The sequence below is a fragment of the Nanorana parkeri genome, unplaced genomic scaffold, assembly GCF_000935625.1.
Source record: "Nanorana parkeri isolate BGI_ZX_2015 unplaced genomic scaffold, ASM93562v1 scaffold335, whole genome shotgun sequence".
NCBI classification, from domain to species: domain Eukaryota; kingdom Metazoa; phylum Chordata; class Amphibia; order Anura; family Dicroglossidae; genus Nanorana; species Nanorana parkeri.
This window is the reverse complement of record NW_017306603.1, coordinates 287,331-311,046: the sequence shown is the minus strand read 5'-3', so window position 1 is coordinate 311,046 and position 23,716 is coordinate 287,331. Positions and strand designations below refer to the sequence as shown.

General features: G+C 40.4%; 1 protein-coding gene across 1 annotated transcript in view; it reads left to right on the top strand.

The window, feature by feature from the left end:
* Nucleotides 1-23,716, top strand: part of NIN (ninein) — a 107,663-nt gene that overhangs the window by 61,396 nt on the left and 22,551 nt on the right. Inside the window, exons 7-26 of the mRNA XM_018558362.1 lie at nucleotides 1,429-1,575; nucleotides 3,156-3,323; nucleotides 3,932-4,068; nucleotides 4,334-4,474; nucleotides 5,539-5,713; nucleotides 6,678-6,770; nucleotides 7,603-7,692; nucleotides 7,793-7,931; nucleotides 8,532-8,653; nucleotides 9,858-10,381; nucleotides 12,267-12,727; nucleotides 13,268-15,627; nucleotides 15,739-15,758; nucleotides 18,749-18,874; nucleotides 19,986-20,046; nucleotides 20,676-20,891; nucleotides 21,212-21,310; nucleotides 22,173-22,295; nucleotides 22,767-22,880; nucleotides 23,281-23,427. Coding sequence (XP_018413864.1) covers nucleotides 1,429-1,575; nucleotides 3,156-3,323; nucleotides 3,932-4,068; nucleotides 4,334-4,474; nucleotides 5,539-5,713; nucleotides 6,678-6,770; nucleotides 7,603-7,692; nucleotides 7,793-7,931; nucleotides 8,532-8,653; nucleotides 9,858-10,381; nucleotides 12,267-12,727; nucleotides 13,268-15,627; nucleotides 15,739-15,758; nucleotides 18,749-18,874; nucleotides 19,986-20,046; nucleotides 20,676-20,891; nucleotides 21,212-21,310; nucleotides 22,173-22,295; nucleotides 22,767-22,880; nucleotides 23,281-23,427 — 5,463 coding nt within the window. The remainder of the gene's footprint in view (nucleotides 1-1,428; nucleotides 1,576-3,155; nucleotides 3,324-3,931; nucleotides 4,069-4,333; nucleotides 4,475-5,538; nucleotides 5,714-6,677; nucleotides 6,771-7,602; nucleotides 7,693-7,792; nucleotides 7,932-8,531; nucleotides 8,654-9,857; nucleotides 10,382-12,266; nucleotides 12,728-13,267; nucleotides 15,628-15,738; nucleotides 15,759-18,748; nucleotides 18,875-19,985; nucleotides 20,047-20,675; nucleotides 20,892-21,211; nucleotides 21,311-22,172; nucleotides 22,296-22,766; nucleotides 22,881-23,280; nucleotides 23,428-23,716) is intronic.

Sequence of the window (23,716 nt, the reverse complement as noted above, 5' to 3'; positions counted from 1 at the left end):
AGAAAAAAAGCAGGGGGGGGGGGGGGGGGGGGGGTTGCATATATCTACTGTTCCCAAGCAGTAGATACATGCAAAAACATAAAATAAACAAAAGTTACAAAAAAGTTTAAAACTTACCTGTGTCTCCGCCACGCGCTCCCTTCCGAAGATCTTACAATTCTCGGGTGGCTGCAAAGGATGATGGGGCAGTAGAGGTCTCCAGCCGGGAGAAGAGGAGGGGCACAGGGTGAGTCCATGCAGGCCGTGTGCACCTGCACAGACTCCGTGGGACACAGAAGACACAGCAGTCAGCGCTGGATTAGAGACCGGCACCAGCGCTGGAGGAAATCCTGAAAACTACAGGAAAGAAGAATATGATCTGATCAAGAGGCATCATTTAAGCTAAATCCTTACACCGCCATTGTGGGGGAGGGGGGTGGGAAATTGTCCTTTTTAATGTCACTTTAACAGTCGCTGTAGTGTTACAACAAAGAAAATCTCGTCCTGTTTTCTGTGGACTGATCACACTGCTATTGGAGTGATGAAGGCTTGCTGGACACTAATAAAACCTCTCTGATCCTGAAGATTTAGACCATCTCAGCATATAATTCTCAGGGTTCTTTTTCCCTAAGACATGCCCCGGAAGTGATGTTTCCAAGAATTGTATGCATTTGCCATGAAATCGTTTTCTTCTGAATTTCAATAACAATACCGTGCTTGTCTTCAGTTCCTCTTGAGTAAACATTTTGAAAATTGTCATTTCCTCTTGAAGTCATGGGATCAGGAGTGACGATCATAGTCCTAGTGGTATGACAGTCAGGTCTGTAATATTGACATGACCTTTTTTTTTTTTTTTTTGCAGAGAAGTTTGGCTGTCAAATCTAGGAACCAATTTTTAATAATTTTTTGAATGTTTCTTTTTTGGCTGAAATGTGCATTAATGGTTCCATTGTAGATCTTCTGGTGGTTCAAATTCCTCCCATGTGATAAAACATTGTAGTAGTTTGGAGTCTGTTACAAACTAAGATACCTGTATATGAAGTCTCGCCTAGAAGCGTCCTTTTAACTCCCAGGCTGTACGTTTTACTAGGGTGGAGGTGTCCGTTTATTCACAATGAAACTGATTCAAGTAAGTTCAGTTTCCAACAGCTACCATGAGGCAGGGGATGAATGCCTCTTAAATTGCATGCTTAGATTCTTAAAGTGCATGCTTAGACTGTACTGGGAGCTCTAGAAAGTTTTGTGGAGTATATCCGATCCGCATATAATTCTTTAAATAACTCGGCAAATTGAGGCTTTTCCATTTTGGTTTTGAATTTCATGAATTGAATCTTTTTATTGCTCTGTACTGCCCTCTAGAGGAAGCCTGTTAAAATGATGCACGACGGTAAAAGTTGCATGGGGCTTTACATTGCTACATGTCTTGAGTCTGCTTCTTGTATACTACAGGCCCTGGAAGATGCATTTCAGAATGTTGACCATGATGAAACCATGAGCCTTCAGGATTTTTTCTATGAAGTGTGCAAGAATACCAAACCACCAACCCCGTCTTCCTCCACTCCTTACCGACAGTTGAAGAGGCACTTATCTCTACAGGTAAAAATCATTATTTTTGTAGTATTAAACAAATGTACATCATTGCCCTTAAAAGTGTTTATTTAAATTGTTGCCTGAATACTTAGTCATTGTGTTTCCAAACAGCTCAAACCCTCTCAGCTCGGCTTCCCCTGAACTTCCTGTCCAGTACAAGATTACAAGGGACAGAGCAGTCTCCAGCAACTGTCCATTTACTAGCCTGGAGAAGGGAGGAAGGGAGAAGTGGGGAGCCGGGGAGCTGTAGCTCTTTGCCTTACTGTACCTGTGTGTTTGCGGTGACAAACAGCTTACTAGCACACACAAGGATGGCTCCATAGGACCCTCCAAGGGATAGGAACCTCCCTAGAACAGGATATCAGGGCCAGTGCTCGGGGGACCAGCCAATTCTGCAGGATACTAGAGCTATTATACATCCATTGTAAGTGATTTTTAATCAGCATTTTGTAAAAACTTTAAAACCTTTTTGACTTTAGTATCACTTTAAGGCTTACACAAACTCTATGTTCACTTTTATGCAACGATAGCTAATACAAAATACTATTCCTTGGCTATAAGATTGCAGATGTTCAACCAAACATCAGATAGATGCAGGACATGCTACAAACATCTTGTCATTAAAACACATCCACATGACGTATTAAAGAGGACCTGAACTGTAGAAGATGTGCCCAGAAAGGAGTAAGCGGCATGCAAAAGACTCTCCAATCACCAGTTTTGACTGTAGGCTCCCTTCAGCTGATCATTTCCCCATTACTGACTTACCATGCCTTGTTCTGCACTGTTTGTGTGGAGGTGGCCGTTTTGGTAGAGGAGCAGGGCTTTGCTTCCTCATGTCAGAGCGGATGAATGGTGGGCTTATGATCAAGAAGCAGCAGGGTAGGTACAGAAAGCGCAGGTCCACAGAATGGATGAAGCAGAAACGGGGATATCCTTGCACTGCTGGTCCTCGGGTACAGCTTCCTCTTCATCAAGGATAATGTTGAGCAGCACAGTAGTGACATCAGGAAATTCCATGGGACTTACATTATCTGACACTGCTGGCTTAAGGCATGGGAAGTGCATACTGTTAGGCAGGAGTTAAGACAAAAGGTGGGTTTTTGGGGGTGCTGTTCAGGCACAAGTAACACTTGCACATGTTTGCTGTAACATATCAAATCTTCACTTTGCGTTTAGATCCACTTTTAATTAATTCTTTGAAAACCTCTATAGATTGTATACGAAATAGACTCTCTGAAACAATTATGCATGTTTATCTCAAAAGTAATGTACTCGGGCTGCCTTCCCGCAATCGGGTCTTGTGCACATGGGCTTCAGCTTGTATAAAAGCTGTGTGTACAGAAAACTTTAACGCATTTCCAGAGGTTTCCGCAAGTTTTGGTAAAGTTTGTTTTAAAAGCAACCTTCAGCTTCTGTTTTGAGGATGTTTATCACAGATCTAAACGAGGCCGATGGCTGTCTCATTAAACAAGCTGCTAGCAGGATTTGGGAAGTTGAAGCACTTCATTCAATGATGATGGAGCTATTCGCTTTTGAAACTTCAGAGTTTATAATTTGGGTTCCTGTTATTTCTTTAATCCTAGCCATACGATGAAAGTGGAAGGCGGACACTGACCCCTTCGGCCATGTCTGGGACAATTGGCCTTCGACTATTCTCCAAGTTGGATGATGGTACGGGTTATGGCTGCGTGGAGGACATCATAGACTTGTGGCTTGAAGAAGGACTTGACAACAGCCAAGCCATTCTCAAGGTGGGTTGCCGTAAAACAAAAGAGGGCAACGTGCAGAGTTGAGCTTTTGATAGCAGCCCACATCACTGATTTTCTAAAATTGCAGAAAGGGCAAATCATTTAAGTTAACACAGGCCATAAAATAAAGACAGACAGCTGTTGCACCCAAATTGGCTTCAGTGCAGACAGGCAAGTAGCAAAACATGGTGGAAGGGTGTGTGGCAAGACTCCATCTGACTTGTCTGCTGCTACCCATACAAGAACTGGGAATATATTGAAACCTTCTGTGTCTTGGCCAAACTTCACCAACTTCCAGTCTGCAGTATCAGTAGGCCATACATTTCGGAGGAACTTTCCCCGTTCCTTGGCCAAAATTTTCTACCGTAAAGAGAAAAATTGTTGCAAAAAATGTCTGGACTTGACCACAACCTTTGCCCATTGAACAGTCCTGTATAAACCAATGAATAACCCCTGTTGGCCCTATCACTTGCAAGATGGGCTCCTCTTTGCACTAAAAGGGCTTTCTGTTTTAAAGGAGCTCTCCCAGTGTAAAAATATACTTTCTGATATTCAAGAGAGTCATGTGGACAAATTACTGTACTTTCCTCTGTCTTTTCTTTAATTACCAGGCTCTGGATTTCAGTTTAGAAGGTAGAATCAATCTTTCAGAGCTGACGATGACCCTGGAAAATGAACTTCTGATCACCAAAAATGAGATTTACCATGCAGCCCTTGTCAGCTTCCGCTCGGAGATCAGGCACTTGCTGTAAGTTCACTTCTTTTTTCACTTTGTAACCTCTAAAAGCTGGATAATAGGACATTCTCCCAAGAAGTAGAGGACTTGCCCACAGTGACCAGTCGGATTTCATGTTTTATATTCTGGGAAACAAAACCTAGAATTTGATGATGTCAGGAAGTTCTCTTTTTGTATGGAAATTTTGTGTTGCCGTTCTGTTGTGGAATTCGAGGCAATAACCATTGCATTGGCGGAATTAACATTTTTAGTTCTCATTTTGTTTCATGTTTTCTAGGGAGAAAGTCGATCAGACTGCCAGAGAAAAAGAAAAGCTCCGTCTGGATTTGGAGAAGAATGAGAAACAGAAGAATCTCATGGCCTTGGAGGTGGATGACCATCACGCAGCTATCGAGCGACGTAATGAACACAACCTAAAGTAGGTTTTTCTGCTTTGGTCAATGTCAATGAACCCTCCATAGTCAGTGTAGTAATCATAATCATCTTTTTAATGCTTCTGAGGTTTTAAAGACTCTGATTTACATATTGGTGAGCTAAAAAGGGTTTTGGGATTTGGGTTAGCGTAGACAAATGGTTTAGGATTCCCTTGTGCTTAAAGCGAACCTTTCATCCATATTAACATTAAATGCAAGAGTCTTGCCTAAGAACAGACGCCACAAGACACCTGTTACATTAGCCACTAAATGCTCCTCTGTGTGCCTTTCAAACCAGGTTCACCTCAAGATCTAGGGGGGTCTAAAACTACCGACCTGCGAACCGGTACTATGTGCCAGTTGACAAGTCAGGCACGCGGTCACGGACGCCGTACCTGCCTCGCGTGAGCAGCTTTTCACATCTGTATGTTTTAGGTTTGATTAGGGATTCCTGTATCAGGAACTTGCGTTTTCCTGCAACATTTTGATTTTTGCTATGCAATACAAGGTTCGTTAGATTCTATTTGAGACAAGTTCCTAGTTTTAAGAATTGCCTTCAGTTGTATTGCTCAGCACAGTGCTGATGCGCGGATCCCGGTACATCGCAATGTGTACTTTTTTTTAGAACCAGCTGTATGGTGCCCATCCGTGGCCTTGATAAAACTCCAAAGCAAGCTTGAAGTCACCTGGATTTCCTCTGCTCGGGAGCAGAATTCTTCACAATTTCTTGTCTGGCTAAAAAAATTAAGAATTGTAAATTTGAAGAAAAGTGCTTCATGACTGCAGGAAGGCAAAGACGCATCTAGACTGAGGAACCCATGTGTAGTCTAAATTCTTTCAGTAGGCAGCGGAGTTGGCAGTATTGTTCTCCGAAGGCAATATAGTAGGGAGCAGATCCAGTTTTAGAGAGAGATTCAATGGCTACAGGAATTGTATTGGTTATAAAATAATAGTCTCTGTCAAATAGTCAAAATGTATAACTGGTTTGTGTGCAGGCAGTTTAGTTAAGATGTCCTGCCCATATCTACAATCCATTGTGCCCCAATCATCTGTTTTTTTTGGTGCACAGAAAACTGGATGAAGAGTACAAGGAGAGAACAGCTGCCCTAAAAAATGAACTGAGGAAAGAGAGAGAGCAGATGTTTCAGCAAGCAAATCGGCAGCGGCAAGAGCTAGAACAGGATTTGGAGAAAGTCAGAGTGGAAGAGAATTACCTACGAGACCGGCTGACTTTGTCTATAAAGGTAGGTGGAGAGGCATTTCCAAGGTAAACGGGGTAATTCAGTTAGACAATCCCAGATCAGTGGCAACGTGCAGAATTTTAGGTCTCATTGAGGAGTAAAGCGGGAAAAGGAGCCATCAGCGCTAGTGATAACATAATATTTTATGATATACGTTAAAGGGAACCTATGATTTTCATATGAAGGGCAACAGATTCACTTAAATTGTTTCTAAACCCAAAAACAAAAATGTGATCTATTGCATCTTACCAGCCCTTAGATGATCTGGCAGCATTAGCATTCTTTTTTTTTTTTTTAAAGTCTTTCTCCCTCTCATTTTTCACCTGGTGATTCTGCCAGTAACAAAACTTTCTGTCCTATGGTGACAACTCTCACTCACTGCATTGCATCTATAAAGGAGCAATGTTGTCACTGTTGGATTTTGACTGCAAACACCTCCTTCACTCGTTCTCATTCGATATTGTTTGAGATTTCAGTTCACTGGACAATAAGTTACAAGGACACAAGATTTTTGACAATCAACACGTATTCTGTACTTGAAGAAAATATACAAGGCCTGAAAGAAACTAATGCAGCCACCACATCTAAGTACTTGCAAGCTGCAATATGTAAATTTTTGTTGTTTTGTGTAGCTATAGTTCCAATGCCTCCACTCCCAGCCTTAGGTTCACATTCCTTTCCTTTGCTTTTCTGTTGCTCTGTTCAACCACTGGGAGTGAACTGAACTTACTGCGTAGACACCCAGGGCTGTCTCATGCCATGTCACAGCCTTTGGCTGTCTTCCTAGAGACCTAGGTTGAATGGAAGGCCCATTTGCCTACTTGTCATAATTGGTAGTATAGCTTTTTTCGTTTGTTTTTGTTTTGGGCAGATCAGATATATGGGTTTGGTTGGGATCCAGTGTGCTGTACTCCCATTTTGGCACCAAAGAGATGCTTGTCACAGACTGCACTTTCTTTTTCTCTAGGAGAATACCCGCATGGAGAATGAGCTGCTTGAGACCACAGAGAAGCTGGTGGAGTGTGAATCCCTGACAGCCAAGCTGCAGAGGAGTCTTGATGTTGATTAGGTAAAGTGTCAGACAGCTCGGCCGCTGCATTGTGCTATACAGCCACCTGATTGCTTGTAACGCGCCAGGGAGTCTGAATGCCCCCCACTGGCGTGCCAGCTACCTCAGGCTCCGCTGTCCCCCTGGGGCCTGTGACCGGCACGGCAGTTCTGCCCTCTTCCATCGGAGGGAAATCAACACACCCCCAGCTGCTGATCTGAACCCGGAAACGATGTGTATTACATCTCTTCCACCTTCGGCCTGTAATTTCTCCAGCTCCTGTAGCCGGAGAAGAAGCTTGTGAAGCAGATTGTGACTATTGCACCACACGTTTCATACCTCCCCAAGTATCGGCATGAGAGCAATATTTCTAGGACCATCAATCACTGTTAACACTAAACTGATGAGCGATAAAAGCTTTTAAAGTGTCGCCTACGGGACATTGTGGGTATTTTTTGTAGTGTTGTTTTTTTGCGATTCTAGTTCGATTTAAACATTTTGAACAAATTTGCAACATGAAAAATTGCAACAAAGCATTTTTTTTTACTCCTACAGGGCCTCTGCTTTCAGAAAATATGTACTTGATTAGGGTTATTAAGCTGTTTTTATAGCCAAAAATTCAGATTTTATCGCATGGGAAAAAGTTAAGATATTGGTCCGCACAGTATGTAGGTAATGCAGTAAGTTTATTGCGATCTCTTCGAGCCTCTCCCTTCCCTCTTTGTCTCTAAATGCAATAATGAATTATTGTAGAGCGTCGCGGGAGATGTCCATATGTACCTCCTGCACAGTGGAGATGCTGCAGTTCCTTCATTACACAAATAACATTTTTCTCTTTTGGCAGTTTGGAGACTTGGACCCAAGCTATGTAGAGTTTTTCCGGCACGAGGAGAAGTTGTTGCAGTTACGCAATGAGTACGAGAGGCAGCGCAGGGTGAGCGGACAGATTCATAACTGTGTTTCACCTGCAAGTTTTGCTGACAAATCTTCTGTAATTTATTCTGAAATGACGTATCCCATTTCTATGCACTCAGGAGCTGCAGGATCGTATTGATGAGCTGCAGCTGGAACTGGAAGACTACCGTGCTCAAGGTGTCCGAGGTTTTCGGTCCTCTCTGAAGAATTCTTTGTTTGATGAAATGGATAACAAAAGCTCAGTTGAATGTGACCAAGGTAAAAAAAAAAATGTGCAAGGTAAAGAAAAGTATCCGTTCCCTGTGGTCCATAATGGTTCATCTACAAGGCACCAGTAGAGAGGAGAGCAAGGACTCTTTAGTGTGCCGCTACCCCTTCATTGTCCATTAGGCAGGCCAACGTTGTGTCCTGGAACAAACTATGCTTCAACTAGGGATCCAACTTTGGCTGGAGATGCTTCTTTCTTCCTTTTTTTCTTTTTTTTTTTTCTGCTTTCTTCTCCTTTTTATTTTTTTAATGAATTGGGAGGAGTTTTTTTTTCTTCTTCTTCCTGTTTCAGTGACCAACGCTTTTACCAAGACAGGAAGTGAAGGTACGCCTCTTTAATAGGGGCATTTTTACTGATTTTACTTTTGGTAAGTAGCATAGAGTAAAGCTAGATACTCTTTTTTAATTTGTTTTATTGCTGTCCCCATTACATTAATTTTATTCTATATGTTCAAATTCTTGCCCACGTCCATGGGTGACTGGCTCTCTTGAAGCGTCAAATATCAGTAGGCCAACTCAACTTGCTTCATTATGACTTTACAAGACTTAGTGCAATATGTTGTATTTGTAATAAGCATTTCTTTGTTGCAGGTATTGGTTCTGAAGACTGTCCTCCTCTAAACATGAGTATAGAAGCAGAAATGGCCATTGAGCAGATGCGGGAGCAGCACCAGAGAGAGGTCGAGAAGTGGACCCTGGAACTGGAAAATAAAGTAGGTATCAATGTTGGGGTTATGGAAATTCTAGTATGTAGCTAAAGATCAGTTGGATAAAACTAATATATGATCCTTCACAGTTTCCTGTATTTAGGAATGGTTACAAGAGCTTCACGCTCCATTTCAACCATTTCCAAACCAGCTTTTCTGCAGCAAGAGTTATGTTTATATTAGAGTAGACTATTTCACGTCTTAAACCTCCAAGTGTGTATTAAGGAAGAACTCTGGGCAAAATTGTTATTGACCCTTGCAGTTGGACTATACCCACACTGGCTCAGAGGATCGGGTGAGTATAATGTTTTTTGTGAGTTGTGAGGTTTTTTTTCTTTCATTTTCCTCCCTAGACCAAAACAAGCACTTAACCCTTGTTGTGTGGAGCTAACTTCCATGCAAGGGTTAATAAAATTCTTCAAGTGCCCTGAACCTTTAAAGGAGAACTATGAGGTGAGTGAAAATCACTCATTCTCATAGTTCGAGCCGACATGTGGCAATGAAACTGTCACACGTCGGCTCAATAGATCGGGAAGTGAGCGAACACATACCATCGCTCGCTCACTTCATGATCATCTCCCTGCAGAGAGCCATGACGGTCAGTGACCACTTCCCGCAGGGATTCCCCTCCTCCCCGCTTCGATCCTCCAGCGCTGACTGGAGGAACGGATGGAGTAGGGGGGCGGGTACAGCTGGCTGGGCCTCTAGATAGGCAGAGCCAGCTGTCACTCACGCAGCTGGGTGTATCTCAACAGCAATGTTGGGATCTGTCCCGGCTGCGGCGGTCTCAGTATACAGCGATCTGTAGCTCGCGATATACTGAGCTTTGGGTCACGGGAGGATGCTAGTATATGTCCTCCCGTGACCCTTAAGAGAACTATGGGATAAAAAGGTTACCCCATAGTTCTCTTTTAAGTTACCTCTGTTCACCTCATGGGTGTGCTTGTTAATAGGTCTTATCGCCAACAAGACTGTTGGGTTACAAGGCAAACTTTTTGGCTTCCATCTGTTGATCATTGGTAGTCGACTTTGTCAGTGCTAGCTTTTCACGGTCATAAGTTTTATTTTTATTTAATCACTAGAGGTCAAGACTATTTATGGTTGTGAAGAGAATAATGGTCTCAGGAATGTAACATTATACTCCTAGAATTAAATAGATGACATTCAGTCAAGTTCTTTTTTTTAAATTAAAGCAATTTGTTTCCTTCAGACCATGCACTATGAAGAAAAACTAAAAGATGCAAACCATTTATGTGAAAAAGAACAGGAAGCCCTGAAGGAGAAACTCGACATCCAGATTCACAAAGCTGAAGAGCAAATAAAGATCTTCAAAATGAAGCACTTAGAACTGGAAGCCGACATACAGAGACTTAAAGAAGAGCAGCACAGGGCAGAATTTAAGCACCAGGACCAGGTTAGCACAATGGAGGCAGAGTTTAGCATCCAGAAGCAGCAGTTGATGGAAAAAGAATCAACCCTACAACTGCAGCTAGAAGAAGCCAGACATGTATATCATAAGGAGAAGGAGGAACTGGTCCAGAGATCAGAGGACATTGAAAAGGAGGCAGAAGCTCGACTGGTTGAGCTTGTAACAACCTATGAAGACCAGAGAAATCAATTGGAGCAACATTTTCATGAGCAAATATCAAGTTTTCAGGAAAAACACGAGTTGGACACACAAGAAGTAAGAAGGCATCTGTTGGAGCAACACCAGCAAGAAGCTCAGGCACAAAGGTGGGTGACGATAAGACGTGTTCTTTGTCTTCTGGATCAAAGTTATCAATATATACTTATCTGTATATGGCATGAAGTGCTTTGTTGCATCATAAGAGCTTTTCAGAATGTATTGAGCTTATTTTATTGTCCTACCATCAAAACTTAACAAAACTTTGTAGAAGTTATTTTGTAGCTCTACGCCAGTCTCCAGACAAACTCTTGCCCCCCCCCCAGTGCTCCCTACATATGGGAATATGGGAATTTTATCTCGTATGTATATTTTGAATACACTCCTTTTCCAGTAAGCCATCAGGGCCGTCATGAGTCCTCTTTCTCTTTGCCCTTTTTTCTGACCGTGTGTGGTCCTCAATGATGCAGATAGTGGTGCTGACATGACATGTCGGCACCAGTCTCTGCACCATTACACAGTGTATTCAGGGCATCATGGTGACCAGGGCCAGGGCTTCTGATTCCCTGCACCTTTAGTATAGACTCCCATCAGCTTTCACCTCAGAATAAAGATTAATGTTGGGAATTGTGAGATTTCAGCTCAGTTCTCAGAATGCCAAGACATGGCTTCAAGGAAAAGCAAAATAAAAACTTACACCATTCTGTTTAAATGTGAAATTCTTATATTTAGACCTGCTAAGATAATTATGATTGCCATTGCTATCCTTGTAAAAGTGATCATTGCCTGGCTGTGATGGCTTTCTGAGTCACTGACTTGGAGTGCAGTATGCAGTTCAAGACAGTTGGCGAAGAGTCAGAAGTCTTTTATCTGTATTATGTCCAAGTCATAATATTGATGTCAGACTACCATTTTCACAAGGAGAGTTTTACGATGGCAGTCTCTTGCCAGGTTGCCTTTCATGGGCACCCTTTTGTGATCATAAAAAAGTTGCTTCAAGTGAATGGAATATAATAAACACAATTTAAAATAAAATAATTGGAGGTTTACTTATGGAAGAGGCTGATGTTGCTTCCGAGTTGCTCAGAATGGTTAAGCCTATGTCCTAAAACATTTATACAGTCTAACAACTTAATATGAACAGCAGGGAGGCATACCAATCTACAAACAGGCCCTTCAAACATGAAAACCCTAAAATATGCTAAAACCCTTACAGGAATGACCAAGCACAGCATCTACCTACCTTCTCATTTCCAGGATTATGCTTATTAAAATTCATAGTCCTATTTCACAGAAATACATCTGTACACATTTGCCATTTATTTTTAATCATCTTGTTTTATGTGCCAGTCAACAAATGTTTCTTAAAAAAAAAAAAAAAACTTGCATAGAGGTACCCTTGAAGTGTTGTGTTGAAGGATAACTAAGAGGGCTGAATTTCACTGCTTTGATTGCCTATCTGCACAAGCTTTGCATAAGTGATTTGGACTGAAAAATCAATGATTATCTCATTTCTTGATTTAATTTGTGATTTATCTGGTCTCCTATTTTCATACAGTTTGGAATAGCAATATTCGCAAAGCAGAACTCCAGCCAAAGCTTTTTCTGGTTTTGAATACTTGGAAAAGGGGTTAGAACCTCGCAGGTTTTTGTTTTCTGTGACTACTGTCAAGGAAATTTCCCTTCACTTCTTGTCTCCGAGACATGACAAACGGTAAGGGGAAATCTCACCTTTTTAGGGTTTTTACCAGACCAAAGGAAGATGACCCTTCTATTCTTGTGCCAATGACAGCTGTAGAATTTTAAACTTCTCAGTACTCGGTCAGTGGTAACCACAAAAGATAGTAAGGGTGGATCTTCCTAACTGGGATGCTGATGGCAATAAAACCTAAGGCTCTAACCCTCTCACTCTCAAACCAAAACTAGAGGAAAAAGTTTGGCTGGCAGTCTTCTTGTTTTCTTGTTTTTATAATCTTCTATATTGACAACATTTAGGAAAGAAATGGAAGCCGAATGTAACAGAAGAATTTTGGAAATTAAATCTCAGTTTGCACAGGATTTAGAGTTGGCAGAGAAAACCTACAAAGATAACTCAAGGAGTCTTGAAAGACGGTTGCAAAATGATTTTCAAGATCTCCATGATCAACATGCAGAAGAGAAGGCTCAGTGGGCATTTGAAAAGGAAGAACTCCTTCAGGAGCATATAGAGACACGAGAGAGGTTAATGGAAAATATTTCACAAGAAAAGGATGCCTTGGAAAAATCCTACAAGGAACTATTTAACAATCTAAATTCTGAAAAGAAACAAATGGAAAACGAGTTGAATAACCTGAGGGCCGGATCAAAACAAATAGAAGATGCTCTTGCTAAGAAAGTCCTTCAGCTAGAAAGTGACCTCCGGGAGGAATTGACTGAAAGAGATGAACAGTTATGTCAGGCTGAGAAAGAAGTTCTTGGTCTTCAAAAAACTATTGCAGAACTAGAAAAGCAACATAAATCTGAAAAAGAAGAACTTAACGCTAGAGTAGCAATGTCAGAAGAACTCCAAAAAGAAGTTGGTGAGAAGACAGAGGAGAAGCAATTAGAGTTGCTTGAAGAAATCAATAGGCTTCAAAATATCATCGATGATTTAAAGGCCAAGATTATGTCTTTTTCTGTAATTCAGGGAGAATATGAGTTGGTGAGGAAGGAGAATTTAAAAATGAAAAATGAAGTTTCACAGCTCCAGAATAATTTGGTTCTCCTAGAGGACAAGATATTTAGTATGGAAAAATTACACAATATGCAAGAGCAGACTGTTAAAGACAAAGCTGAGCTACTGTCTAAACTATCAGACCTTCAAAGGAAGTTGGATTTGGCTGAACAGGACCTAATACAAGCAAGAGAGAAAGGTGACTTGGAGAGTGAAGTAGAATTTACACAAGATGTGAAGTCCCTAGAAATGAAGTTATTGGACAAAGATGAGCAAATCTGTCTAGCCAAGAAAGAATTTCAAGAACTTCAAGAGACACTAGAAAAACTCCAGAAGCAATCTGAATTTGAGAAAGATGAACTCTGTTCCAAATTGTCAACTGCAGAAGAACTTTATAAGAAGGGGTGTAAGAGGACAGAGGAAAAGAGATTAGAGATGATGGAAGAGATAACTAAGCTTCAAAATACCATCCATGAATTAAAGGATGAGACCACATCTTTATCTAACATTCAAACAGAATTCAAGTTGATGGAAAAAGAAAATTCTGAATTAAAAAATGTTTTGTCACAATTTCATAACTGTCCAGCTAGTCTTGAAGAGGAAAGGCATGCTTACAGAAACCTGCAAAATGTGCATGAGCAGATGCTGAAAGAAAATCTTGTGTTACAGTCTGAAATCAGTAGACTTAAGAAGAATCTGAACTTGGCCAAAATAGAGATTGACAAAGCTCAAAAGGCTGGCAAGTTAGACGAGAACAAACAGGCCTTAACGTCTTCAGAAATGAAATTGAAAGATGGCAATGAAAAACTGTCTCATACCAAGAACAATATTCAGTCTCTAGAACAAACAATAGAAAAAATGGAAAAAGACAATACAGTTGAGAAACAAATCCTTCAAACCAAACTTTTAAAATCAGAGGAACGTTATAAAGAATTGTATGATTGTACAAATGCAAAAAGACAAGAAATGCTTTTAGAAATAGATAGGCTTCAAAGCATAATCAATCAACTTCAAAACGAGATCAGTTCTTTATCCAAAACACAGCAAGAGTATTTGTTGGTGATGAAAGAAAATGAAGACCTGAAAAAAGATATATCTCAAATACAAGGAAACATGGTTCAAGAAGAGGAAAGAAGCGCTCTGAAGAATCTACAGAAAGTGCATGAAAAGGCGGTCCATGAGAATGTCATGTTATTGTCGGAGATCTCAAAACTTAAGAAACTTGATCTTGGTAAAGTGATGGAGGAAGATAAGCTGGCTTCAGAAAAACTATTGCACGATTTACAAGAGAAAAGTGAGCAAGTGTGTCAAGCAGAGAAAGATGTTCAAGTTCTACATGAAGCCTTGGAAACTGTAGAGCAAGACCGTATAGTTGAGAGAGAGTGTTTTAACTTAAAACGGTTACAGTCGGAAGAACATTACAAAGTCATTTGCAGTGAGGCACAAAAAGGTAGAGGGGAAATATTAAGACTTAAAGGCACAGTCAAGGAAATGGAAGACAAAGTTGCATCTTTGTTGAAAATTCAGGATGAACATCTGTTGATAAAGAAAGAAAACTATGAGTTAAAGCTGATGGTTTCAGAGTTACAAAATACATCAGCAGTCATTGATGGAGGAATTTTCAGAAACCTTCAAACTGCCCATGAGCAAACCGTTAAAGAAAATGTTAGACTGTTGACCGAAGTTTCTAAACTTCAGATGAAGCTTAGCTTAATGGAGAACAAGACCAGGGAAGCAGAGACCCCAGATGAACTGACAAAGATGGAAGATGACCAGCCTGCAAAGCCGCAGCCTGAAAAAAATATTGAGTTTAAAACGGCCGATATTGCTTTTGAGGAGAACAAGAAAACCTTCGACAGCATTCATTTGAAACTTCAAAAGAAAACAAGAGAACTTGAAGATACTACCAAAGTTTTATGCCAGCTTGAAACAAGCTATAGAGACGTGAAGACCGAGAATGACCATTTAAAAATACAGGTGGTATTAATCCAAGACAAGCTAAATAATTTATCTTTAGAATATGACCAGGTGAAAAAGGCCATCCGCTTAGAAGAAATTGTATTGCCAGAACTGAACGATGCCCCCATTAGCATCCCTGGTCTGAAACTTTTGCTAGCTGTCGCCAAGAAAGAAAATTTGCACCTTCAAAAAAACATGAAAGCCATGGAGCTTAGAAACATGGAAGCTGTAGAAAACAACAGAACTTTATCCGCAGAGGTTTCTTGGCTTCAAAATGAAATTCAGAACATGGAGGAGATAACTGAAGCTTCTTTAAAACTGGAGAATCTGTATGATGAAACGAAGAAGGAAAATGAAGAACTGAAGTCCCTGGTTCATATGATGCAGAAGAAAATATGTGTGTTGGAAACAAAGCCGTTAATAAAGCCACTTTTAAGAAATAAGGGGATTCAAACTGACCTACAGGCCGAAGAAAGTGGACAAAGCCTCAAATATCAAGAATGTCCTCTGCAAGATAAGTCCTCAAAACCTTTACCTCCAGAAGGAAAACAAGAAAATGGCCATATCTGGGCAAACGGGGTAGAATATGATAAACATTCAGAAGAGTCTTTGGGATTCCTAACACAGAGAAATAAAGAAGATGTTTTAGAAAAGTTGGGAACCTGTTTAAATAACACAGTTGATCATGAGGCAACTGGAGAAGATGTTCGGCTTGAAAGAGATCTTCAAGAATCAGGTTCACATATGAGCCCAAGTGTAAAGACTGAGAGGAAGGAGGGAAGATCTACTGTGGATAGCACGATGGATGGAGATAAGAAGATGATGGAACATCTGAGGTAATATCAGTGTTTATACCTTCTGCTGGCATCAACTTCAAGAACTTTTCTTTTACCACCGCTACTTTCTCAACGCCTAGGAATGTCTAAAACTAACATTGTTGTAACAACTGAATGGGAACATGGCAATTTAACATCTTTTGGTTTGGCCGCCCTAATATACTGCTTTTACAGAGGCTTCATCTTGAAGGAGATGGTCTATTTCTTTTTTCTTTGTCTTTTTAATGATTCTTGTAACACACTAATTTGTTATATTTCCTCTTTGCCTTTTATTGTAACTAACTTGTTTTGTTGTTTTGTTCTTTTTGTAAGCTGTGCAGCACTGGTGGGCACTATAACTATTTTGTATTATGAATCGATTCCAGGTTTTTGTAGGACATGAAAACAAAGTCACAAAATGGGCTTCATAAAAAAAAATTGACTGGAACTGGTGCCTTCCACAAGCAATTGGATGTTTGTTAAATAACCTTGCCATTTTTTCTATTGAAAGAATAGTATTTTTCAGGGAAAGCTTATTGAAATGTAGCCGTATAAATTTGTTTGGCGTTCAGCGCTACCGTCTTTTTACGGAAGACTATCTTTAGTCACAATCTGTGGCAGTCCTAAGAATAACCCAAGACATAAGATAGCCACCTGAGGAAATTGGCAATTTTTCAATCTCAACATTTTGTTTGCCTGAGATGGATCATTTGTACAAAAAGAAAAATCCTCTTTCATGAATAAAGAGGGTAAAAATTGTGAACTGTAGAGTTGAAATTGTCCTTTTTCTGTTGGGCCAGAAATCTTTTTCCATAATTTTTCCATTTTAAATCCAGCCACATTGGGTTAGGGGATAGAATCTGGTTGCTATTTGCAGTCTTTCAGAAAGGGTTAGGACCTTTTGTCAGGTTATTAATACTGTTCATGTCTTCATGCTACAGTGCCAGGCCCCCCCCCCCCCCTACTCATTTCCCAGCCTGGTGTAAGAGGTACAGAAAATGAGGTGACCACTCCTCAGTGGGGTTATGGTCTGCAATAAAAAGATATGGTATGATTTAGTCTTTCCAAAACTTTAAAAAATTTAATTTGATTAACAGAAGTGATCATACATTTCTGTTCCCTGTTAGTTTTGAAACAATACAGTACTATCTTGCACAGTCACAATTTTTATTTTATAACTTTTGGTAGTGATTTTGCAGCAGAGAAAAGTGTTACGTTGTCCAAAAAAATCAGCCACAAATCTGGCGATCCGTCTGTCTATGAATTACCAGAGCGGTACGGAGAAAGCAACAGCTGCAGTCTTTGTCACATCACCATTAAAACCCAGATCTACACCATATGTGGCCTCCTTCCCCGAAAACTGTCCATTCAATAATGAAATTAATTGTATTAGGGTGACGTTCTGCCCACTAGTGCTGCAGAGATGGTGTTTGGCTTTCTCTTCTTGCCTGTTGAATCTTGCTGCAAGCTTGCTAATAAACGCTGCCTTGTAATTATGCTAATGGAAATGTACTTATATTCTAATTTTATTAATCAAATATGCAAACATACAAATCTTTTTTTTTTATTTCTGATTTTAATGTGGTTAAATTGCAGTGTTGGGTGATTTTAAATGTGTTCATGTGCAAACATTCATTAAGAATGTGCTACAAAAGATACAGCAAGCAGCATTAAATAACATATATGCGAAAGTAACATAAAAGTCTCCATTCAATGTCCAGCTCCTGATTTTATTATGTAGCAATAGTAGGCACGTTCAGAAAGACGGCATAGAGGCAGCTTTTCCATGTATACTTATTGGTCTACACATTTTTCCATTATCAGTAGGAATAGTAATTTTATATAAGGTCATTTATACATTATCATAATAGTGTAAGCCAGGTTAAGACAAGGAAAACTGTTTTGTGTAAAATAACTACACTTGTTACAGGACTGTTAAGGGGGTTAAGGTTGTGTGCCTACAGGCTCCAGTGATGAAAATCTAGCCTGGTCGGTGTCAGTAACTGTGTGACTTTTTTATAACGACCATACTCCCAAAATTTTAACCGGTTTTGAGTGTAAAGATGAAGCTTATTAGAAGGCACCAATAGACAGGAGAAGACATTTACCTGATGAAGCTGTTTTGTCTTGTCCCAATGAGCAGTGTTTAGATTCCCTTAGTTTCTGACACTCTCTGCAGTGCAGTATACACTATATGACCAAATGTTTGTGAATACCTGAGCAATCCAACTATGAGTTTGCTGGACATCCATCTTTGCAGCTTTAACTACCTCCGTTGTCGTGTTGGAACTTTGGTTGCTATTCAGGTCTTTTCATTCAATTCATCTCCAAAAGGATTCAGTACGGTTGAGGTCAAGATTTTGTACATGCCAATGGGAGCTCCTCCATACCAAACTCCTCAAACCATGTCTTTATGGACCTGGCTTTGTACACAGGGGCACAGTCATGCTGGAACAGAAAAGGGCCTTCACCAAACTTCTACCACAGGGTTGGAGGAGCTCAGTTGTGTAAAGTCTTTGTATACTATACCATTGACCGCCCCCTTCACTGGAAATGCATAAACTCACAATTTGGAGGTGTCCCTGTATACTTTGGGTCATACAGTATGTGTGATGGCCAGATCTCCACCAAATTCTACTTGGAGTTACTATGTTAAGGTTTACTTTTAAAGTAGCTTTGATGTGACTTTACCAGTTTTGCATATTTTTCTAACTTCTGGTATTAAATGCAGTGATTTCTAGACTATCCACTGGGTGCAGAGTAAATTAACACCTCATTACTCTGTCTGTCCCGGATTAGCAACTTTAGAGATAAGCTATCGTCTGCACAGGTCAGGTGTCCTCAAGCATTTGGCCATATTGTGTATTAGGTGGTGTCATTGCTAATACAGGGAGTTCTATCCTTTTAAACGACGTGTACATTAGGGGGTATGCTTGCCATCAACAAAATGTTTAAATGAGAAGGAACATCGTTTTTATTGTTCTGGGTAACAATTATTTTCTCTGTTCTAGAGCTGAGAATTTAGCTTTAAAGGAAGAATATACAGCACTCGGTGAACAAGTTACATCTCTGAAAGAGGAAGAAGAAAGCTCTAACCAAAAAATGTCTGAACTGCTGAATGCTTGTGAGGAGATGTGGTAAGTTATTATTGATGGCAGTTACAGAAGTATGTAATCCAAAAGGCCGCCGCACTCCGCAGGTCAAAGAAGGTAACTTCAAACTTTATTGTAATCCAAGAAAGATGCATAAACCGCAAACCAGCTCGCTAGACCAAACGAACCCTCTTACGAGTTTCACCGATACGGCTTATTCATAGAGGCCTCTTGTTTGCAGTGTATGTATCTATCTTGGATTACAATAAAGTCTGAAGTTTTCTGCTTTGACCTGCGGAGTGCGGCAGTCTTTTGGATTACATATATGAATGGTGAACATACACTACTCAGCCTGCACCTGCAAGTCCTGCACAGCAGACACCTAGCCGAAGAATCGGAGATGTTTTATGAATTTGTATGTTAGTTACAGAAATAGTTTATCGTTTTTATTACTCCTTTTTTTTTTTCATATTCTTATCTGTAGCATTTCATATCACAGCCAAATGTTTTCTCTAGTTTTGGATAGAGAAGGGGTATAGGGAATGGTTAACGTTGATCTCCAGCCTTGCGTTCAGTCTTGCACAGCTGTACCGGCTCATCTCCTGGACTGAAATGGCTTAATCTGATTTTACTGCACACTGATCTTCTCCAAATGTGCATTAAGTCAGAGCCCAACTCATTTCCTGGCTGGAGGATGTCCAGCATCATCAAGGCCTATCTGAGGGGATTTTTCTTACTTTAGAGAGATTTCTTCTCTCTTCCTGTAGAGTCTCTAGCACAGGAAGTGAAGGGAAGCTGCCTTCTTAGACTACAGACCGCAAACGGTGTATGTAAACCCAAACAAACTTTTTACTTCCTCCCTTTGGATCAGTTAAATATACAGTTAAAAATGTTTTGTCATATTTGTTCATTAAAATAGAAATCTAATGCAGTCACAACATCTAAGGACTGTTAATCTGCAGTATATTAAATTTCTCATGTTTTGATGCACTTAAACAATTTCCTGCTCTATACAAAAAAAAAAATCTTTTAAATGCACTTGAAATTTAGTTTTTATGATTGCTATTTTGTATCATGCAATGTAAAAAAAAAAACCGCCGTCTTTAATCCTATTTTAAATTGCCTGGCATCTTGATGATTTCATTCTGTTTGCCAGGGAGAACCTTGAGACCATTCAGAATGAAAAATTTGCTCTGGAAAAGATGGTGAGTAGAACAGTCACTCAGTTAAGTTTATATTGACATTTGTTTCCCATAATGCCAGATGTTAAGGTTCTCTCCTTTTTAAAGTGGGCCTGTCAAGAATTTTACAAGTCTACATGAATAAATTCCTAACATGTCAGCAACAGTTTTAACATTTCAGAAAAGCTCCACCTTTTATCATTACAATGCCATCTTGAGCTCCAGGCAAATTACTTTGCCTAGGCTGCGTGAACAAGTTTAAATTTAGTAACCTTGTCTCATATCTTTGGTCCTACCCGCCTCTTAACTAGTTTAGTTGCACTTCTCTGGACTCTCTCCGGCTCCAGGACATCCTTTCTGTGAATCGGTGACCAAAACGGAACCCCAAACTCAAGATGAGGCTGATCCAGTGATCTATAAAGTGGCAAAAATATTGCTTTGTCTCTACAGTACATTCCCTTATTAATGGATGACAGTACTTTGCTAGCTTTGTTTGCTGCAGCCTGGCATTGCATACTATTGTTCAATCTGTGGTCTACTATGACCCCCAAATCTTTTTCCATTTCTGACTTCCCTAGAGGAGTACCCATTACACATGTCATGGTGTTTAATATTTTAATAGTATTAGGAGTAAACCTAGACTTAATTTGATCTATTTTATTCAGGTAACTGAATTGAAATCCAGGAATGAACAGCTGCTCTCAGAAAATGAGGAGCTGTTCATGAAGAACTCAAAGAACCAAGAGAACCTCCAAGATCTGAACTGCAGGCTCATGATGTTTCTCAAGCAGAAAGAGCGCAAGGATTCCGCTAAAGGAGTGGAAGAGTGGCAGAAGGAAAAGGGTCAACTAAAAGAGGAGATTGAAGGCTACAGGTCAAAGGTACAATAAATAAAAGTGAAAGGAAATACCTCAATGACATGGTAAAGTGTGAGGGTCAGGTAGAAGTAAATGTTTTGCCTGAGATGAAGCACCTTTGCACCTTGGTTACTTGTCTCTTCTATGGGTTTGACTATCCTGACTTCAGGGGCAATCCCTGCCCATCCACTGTCCTAGCCCACACCATCCTTACTGGCCACTGAAACGTATTAGATAGATATGTGTATAGTCTAAGCTTGCGGTATCTGGTCAGCAAAGGTGGGAAGCTGCAGATACAACTGCTAATTTACTTGGAAGACGACAACTTTTTTTTTTTTCTTCAGGTTTTGGATTCCGAGCAAGAGTTGTCACAGATCAAAGTACACAGTCGTTTCTTAGAGCAGGAGAACACTCTTCTGAGGCAGGAGATAGAGACGAAGGAGGTGAGACCACGTTGATTCATAACCTGCTATTTATTTCTGATGGGTCATATCCTGCTGGTAGTCTCTGTTTCAAGATCTTTAGATTTAACAGCTTCTTTGTAGTACAACGACCTGCCTGATTGGATACAATTTGAATGGCCTGTTGAAGTACACCCTTTTTCTTACACCATACAATTGTATTACACAATTTATGGCTAGCTTTTCTCTTTCCTACTCATACCTTTTTTTAAAGACCCTCACGTGCAGAAAAATACCTGTTTATGTTACCGAAATACACTCAGCTCCTAAGTCCTGTTGTACGCTGACAGCTGACAGCATTTGTGTGGCTTGAGTGGTGTCAGCCCTCCCAGTTGTCTTTTGCTTAATTATATGGCCACTCCCACTTTCAGATCTTTACAAAATAAATGCAAATCATTCTGTAGTCCAACGTAGAAACTTGGAAAGCTGTTTGAAATAACACAGGAAGTGCACACAGGAGCTCTGAATTTCTGCCAGTTCCAGGGTGAGAACACTCTCACCCTTTGTCAGAACAACAGAAACAAGATGAGACTATGTAACCCCCAGCCCCTCTTCCATACTCTATAACATAGAAGGGTGTGGTTCGGTAATCTCGGAGAACAAAGTAACTGATAATATTCAGCACAGGCAGAGAGCCCAGGGTGTTAAAGTTCACAAGATTTCCGGTGAGTTCAACAGGCGTTGTACTTCCTAAAAAATATGACACAATGCTTCCAATGGTGTATTCAACAGACCAAAAGGGAGCAAAGGGTTTACGTACACTTCAAAATTGCCCCTTGGGGATAAGTCGGCAGATACATTCATCCATTAACTCCCCTGAAACTGCCCCTTTTCGTTTTCACAGCTTGCAAAATGCTCGGAGATTACGGACTTAAAGAATGAAATTTCGCTCCTGAAGAATAAGAATGAAAAGCTGCTAAAAGAGGTGGAAACGCTGGGGGAGGAGCTTGGAAATTGCGTGGGAAAGGTAAAAAATTTATAAACCACTTGTAAGTTATGTGCACTGATGTCAAATGAGGCCTTGTGTAGGTGACCCTAAACTCAATCTACGTAAATCTATGGGTGGCTACATTCTGTTCCCCATGGTCCCTGTGTGTGTTGTAAAGTCACCGCTCCAAGCTCGCTCCTGTGATGGACTACAAATTGATAAACTAAACGTGGTCCTTCCAGCACCACCCGGCTCGATTTTTCGATTAACTTTCATCCTAGGAGCCGGGTGGAAAATTGTCAGCCGGACATTGACTGCAGCTGCAGAGTTGAATGAGAACTCCTTAAGTTGTGTGGTCAGCTTGTCATGTCATTGCCTAAATCTTGCCCGAATACTGCAGTCCTATCACTCTGCTCTAAGCAAACCAGTAATGATGTGTATATAAAATTTTTCTCACTGAAATATATACTTGTTGGATGGTTTATGATGATTTGTGCAATGCTTCCCTAGTCTGCCAAAGTCACCTACCTAGAAAATAAGATTGCAAGCTTAAAGCAAGAACAGAAGAGTTGGGAACAGCAGTCAAACACCCTAAGATCGCAACTTGCAACATCTCAGGAAAAGGTAAAAAGTCCTCAGTCTAGATGAATTTGTAAAGCTGTTTTAGTTTTGCATAGTGTGGAAGGATTAGAAGCCTGTGTCCACAGTGAGGAGGATTCATTTCAACCTTCTATTTGTCCTGGTGACCATCTCTGAAACCAGAAGTGATGGGAAATCCATCAATGGGGATAGGTTTTCTAATGACAACTGTCATCTTATTGAGATTTCCTCTAATTTCCTGTTGCATCTCCAGGACTGGAAGTGAAGGGAAAACTCCCCAGAGGGACAAAAACATAAAAAATAGCCCAACAGGATTTAACCCTTCCCTAAGATGTCTGAACCTTAAGGGATAAAAATGTTTTGGCTGTAGATGAATTTTAAAGTATATTCCTTTCATCACATGCACATTTATTTTACCCTTTAGATCCAGAATCTGGAAGAAAGTCTGCAGAATGTCAATCTTCAGATGTCTCGCATCAAGTCTGACCTTCGTGTTGCACAGCAGGAGAAAGAGTCTCTAAAACAGGAAGTGATGTCCTTGCACAAACAACTGCAAAATGCTAATACTAAGGTGACTGTTGTGTCATATCTTTGAGCTTATGGTCATATTGAAAGTTGAAGTTTAGTTTGCTTGTATTTTGCCTTTCGCTGGTTCCTCTATTACCCCCAACAACCAGCATGCTAATAAAATGAATACATAAAGCTTTTCTGTTTTCATTTCATATATGATGTTGGACCCAATGACATCATCTGGGTCTCTGTGCTTCTCTTTTGCATTGCAGGCAGATCCCGGCTGGTGGGAGGGGCTAGCAGGTTGGGACTATCGCCCATATGTGATGCTGAACCCCTGTTTATAGAAC